Source organism: Microplitis demolitor, chromosome 6, assembly GCF_026212275.2.
Source record: "Microplitis demolitor isolate Queensland-Clemson2020A chromosome 6, iyMicDemo2.1a, whole genome shotgun sequence".
Classification (NCBI taxonomy): domain Eukaryota; kingdom Metazoa; phylum Arthropoda; class Insecta; order Hymenoptera; family Braconidae; genus Microplitis; species Microplitis demolitor.
The window spans coordinates 19,972,186-19,976,353 of record NC_068550.1 but is presented as its reverse complement, the minus strand read 5'-3'; the positions used below and the strand labels follow the sequence as shown (position 1 = coordinate 19,976,353).

General features: G+C 39.7%; 2 protein-coding genes across 2 annotated transcripts; both read left to right on the top strand.

Annotated features, from left to right (window-relative positions):
* The first annotated feature begins 465 nt into the window (after positions 1-465).
* Positions 466-2,698, top strand: LOC128668071 (glutamic acid-rich protein-like). The gene is made up of 3 exons (XM_053740237.1): positions 466-653; positions 1,697-2,170; positions 2,242-2,698. The coding sequence occupies exons 1-3, from the start codon at positions 466-468 to the stop codon at positions 2,696-2,698; spliced, it is 1,119 nt and encodes a 372-aa protein (XP_053596212.1).
* Positions 2,699-3,162: 464 nt separating this feature from the next.
* LOC128668070 (uncharacterized) lies at positions 3,163-3,954 on the top strand. The gene has a single exon (XM_053740236.1). The coding sequence runs from the start codon at positions 3,163-3,165 to the stop codon at positions 3,952-3,954; it is 792 nt and encodes a 263-aa protein (XP_053596211.1).
* The last annotated feature ends 214 nt before the right edge of the window (positions 3,955-4,168 follow it).

The window sequence follows — 4,168 nt, the reverse complement described above, 5'->3', positions numbered from 1 at the left end:
TGGCAATTGATCGCAGAGATAGAAGACAGGGTAAAAACAAAAGTTGAAGAATTGATAATGAAATCAATGGAAGAAATAAAGGCATGTACAAGACAAGAAACCTCGAAGATAGGGGCCCAAATAATTAGGAGCAAATGTAAAGAAGACCAAGTGGAAAAGGAAAGAAGACACAGACAGGAAATAGAAAGATTAGAGAAGGAAATTGGTAAAAGATAACAAAGCATAAAGGAAAAGGACAGAGTAATTAAAGAGCTAAGTGAAAAAATAAAAAAGGAGAAAGAAAGTAAGACGAACATACCAAATAGTACAAAAGCAACCGAGAAAAAAAAAGGAAAGCAACACGACAGTCAGAGTCACGACACAAAGAGACAAGGAAAGAGTAACAGTGGAGGAAGGCAGGAAAGAGGGCGATCAAGAGTGAAGGAAACAGAAAACGCGTGGGCGAATGAAAGGAATGTTCAAGAAATGAGGGAATGGAGCTTGGAAAATGAGGTGGAAAGATTCGTGAGCGAGGCGAGGAAAAGACAAGATAAGAAGGACAAAACAAATGAAGAATGGAGAAGACAAGAAAAAGAAAAGCTCATTGAAGAAAAGCCAAAAAAAATTAATGGAAATGAGCTGGAGGAAGAACTAAAAGAAAGGAAGCAAAAAAGGTTAAACATACACATATATTATGAAAATGGCATGTACCGAAGAAAAGAAGACGTAATGGAGGTGATGGAAAGGAGATTGAAAGTCAGAATTGAGCCGATGAGAGTAAAATTCCAGAAAGGAAGACAGATAATAATCGAAAGTGCAAATGAGAAAGAGAAGAGAGACATTCTGGGAAGACGGAAGATTATGAAAGGGACCGGAGTGTGGGTGGGGAAAGAAAAAACGAGTAGAGAGTTAGAAGTTGAGAGGTGGATAAGAAGAAAAGCAAAATGGGAGCAGAGTAATGGCAATGTAACAGAAGTAGAGGGGAAGAAAATAAAAATTAGGGAGGTGTGGTGGTGTTGGAATAAAAAAAAGGAGAATTGGAATTATGAAAGTGGGCGAATGATGAGAAAAAGGAGTGAAGAGTGGGTACAGAAAGAGACACAGAGGCCAAGGAGAGAGAGGACCAAAATAAAGGAAGAGAGCAAGAAAATAGAAGGAAAATAATGTTTTGGAATGTTGCAGGTATGAATGAGGTAGAAAAAGCTGCCACAATGATGGAAGAAAACGAGATTGTTGTGCTAGTGGAGACATGAGTAATGGAAGATAAGGTGGAAATAACATGTGAGAGGCTGAGCAAAGAATTCAAATGGTGGGCGAAGCCTGCGACGAGAGAGAAACAGAGAGGAAGAGCAAAGGGAGGTCATATTATTGGGATAAAAAAAAATTGCAAACCAAAATGGGAAGTCAGAGAATGGAAATACGGAATGATGTTGGAAGAAAGTAAGGAAAGTGAAAGTATAATTACAGTGTATAACAATGTAGGAATGAGCAAATTAGAAACGGAGCTAAGAAGGCAGATAGAAGAATGTGCAAACAGGGACGAAAGCGTGATGATCATTGGGGACTTTAATGCGAGAATCGGAGAAGAAAACGTAACAGGAGAGGACGAAGGCAGAGTGAGGAAAAAAAGAAAATCGAGAGACAAGACAGTAAACAGCGAAGGAAAAAAATTACTAAAGATGTGTGATGAGTTAGGACTCTGCGTATAAAATGATAGAGCAAGAGGTGATGAAGGTGGGGAAATAACTTACGTCGGGGGAGACGAAGAGAGTTTAGGATCAGTAATTGACCTAATACTAACGCTGGACAGAGGCGATGAGCAAGAAATAGAGGTAAGAGTGGTGGAAAGAATAGAGTTAGATCATCTACCAGTGTTGGCGAGATATAAGGTAAAGAGAAATGAGGAAGAGAGTAAGGAAGGAAGCTGCATTTCAGAGGAGGAAGAGCAGGAAGAAATTGGAGCAAATAAGCTGATCTGGAAGAAAGAAAAAATACAGGAGTATGCAGAAGCAACGCTGGAAGCACTGACAGAAGCACTAGAGGAAAAAAGCGAGCTTGAGTGGGAGGATATAAAGGAAATAGTAAGAAAAGGGGCTGAAAAAACGGGGATGGTGATGAAAGGAAAGAAGGACAAAGATACAAAGGAGAAAGAAAAGTGGTACAATATCGAGGGTAAAAAAAAAGAAAAGAAGTATGGAAGAAGCTCAAAGAATTCATCAAGGATAATAACAAAGAAAAAAAGAGAAATCTGAACGAAAGCAGAAAGAAATATAGGGAAACAATCAAAGAGAGCAAGGAAAGGTGGATGATGGAAAGGTGTGAGGAGATAAATAACGCCAAAGACATGACAAAATGGTGGGAAGCCATAAATAGGTTCAGAGGAAGAAAGAAAAGAGCTGCAAGCAACAGTATAAAAGCAAAACAATGGGAAAAGCACTTTAGTGATCTGCTGAATGGGGAAGGCAATGAAGAATCGGAAGAGAAAGAAAATGAGCCGTGGAAAGGAGAAGGTAGTAATGAAGGATCAGAGGAGCTGAAGCTCGATGAAAACTTCAGCAGGAGAGAAGTGAAAGCCGCAATAAGAAAGCTCGGGAATCACAAAGCTCCAGGGGAAGACGGGATGGCAGCAGAATTTATAAAGAACAGTGCACCAGATGTCATTGAATGGATAGGCGAAATTATAAATAAAATATGGGACGAAGGAAGTATGCCAGAATGATGGGACACAGCAGTGATAATTCCGATTTACAAAGCAGGAGACGAAGAAAGAACAGAAAATTACAGGGGAATTTCGCTTCTAAATACAGGGTACAAGTTATTGACAACTATGATGACGGAGAGGCTAAATAACTGGATAGATAAAGAAAAAATTTTAAGAGTCAGGCGGGGTTCAGGAAAAAAAGAGGGACAAGGGACCACATATTTGTATTGAATAGTCTAATAAACAACAAAATGAAGAGGAAGGGAGGAAAATTATGCATCGGGTTCATAGACTTTAGAGCGGCGTTCGACACAGTCAGGAGACCAAAAATGAAGAGAAAGGTATGGTGGAAGGGGTCCAGAGGGAGAATGCACAGAATAATAAGAGAAATATATAAAAGAACATATTGTAAGGTGAAAGTAGGAAAAAGAAGACAGACAAAAGAATTTATAACAAGAAAAGGGGTAAGACAAGGGTGTGCGATGAGCGGAGCGTTATATGGCATAGATATCGACGACCTAGAAAAGACGATGGAAGAGAAGAAGAGAGGAGGGACAATGATTGGGAACCAACGAATACATGTCATGAAATATGCGGATGATGTGGCGCTAGTTGCGGACACAGAAGAGGAGCTAAGAGGGATGCTGAAAGAGCTAGAAAGATACACAGAAGAGAATAAGATGGAGGTGAACGTGAAAAAAACAAAAATTCTAATATGCAGAAATGGAGGTAGAAAAAAGAAGGGAAAGAAATGGATGTATAAAGGAAGTGAGGTCGAAGCAGTCAAAGAATTTAAATATCTTGGGTACCATTTCACCACAAGGAATAGCGCAGGGAAACAAAAAAAGGAACTAGCACAAAAAGCACAAAAGGCCACAAATGCAGTATGGGGAGTGATAAAAAGGAGCAAAAAGAACAGCATGAGGGACAGGATGTATCTGATGAACACTGTGGCAAGAACAGTAGCTCTGTACGGAGTGGAGGTCTGGGGGTGGGAAAAGTCGGAAGAAATAGAGAGGGTGCATAGGAGGCTCTGCAAGATGGCATTAGGAGTAAGAAGGGATACACCAGAATATATTTGGAGGGACGAGATGGGAGTAGAAAAGATGGAAGTAATATTAAAAGAAAGAGCAGTAAGATATATGAAGGATTGTATGATGATGGAAAAAGAGAGATGGCCAAGGATAGCACTGAAAGAAGAAATGAGAGGGATTATGAACAGGTGCCCGACGAAATGGGGGAAAATGGTGAAGGTTGCGCTAAAAAAAATGTAATGCGAGGAGGTGATAGAGATGATCTACAGGGATGCGGGAGTAGAGGAAATAGAGGAAAAGCTGAATGAGGGCATTAAGAAAATGAGAGAGAACGTGAAAAAGGAGGCTAAAGACGCAATAAACAAATCAACGTATAATACATTGTACAAAAAAATAAGATTAGAGAAAGAAGAAGATAACTACTGGAAAAAAGATAATGTAAGAGGGGAAGACA

Coding starts and splice junctions, on each gene's coding strand:
- LOC128668071 (XM_053740237.1), top strand. CDS start 466: ATGAGGGAATGGAGCTTGGAAAATGAGGTGGAAAGATTCGTGAGCGAG. Junction 654..1,696: donor AAAGAAAGGAAGCAAAAAAG/GTTAAACATACA, acceptor ATAAAATGATAG/AGCAAGAGGTGATGAAGGTG. Junction 2,171..2,241: donor GGTAAAAAAAAAGAAAAGAA/GTATGGAAGAAG, acceptor GAACGAAAGCAG/AAAGAAATATAGGGAAACAA.
- LOC128668070 (XM_053740236.1), top strand. CDS start 3,163: ATGAGCGGAGCGTTATATGGCATAGATATCGACGACCTAGAAAAGACG.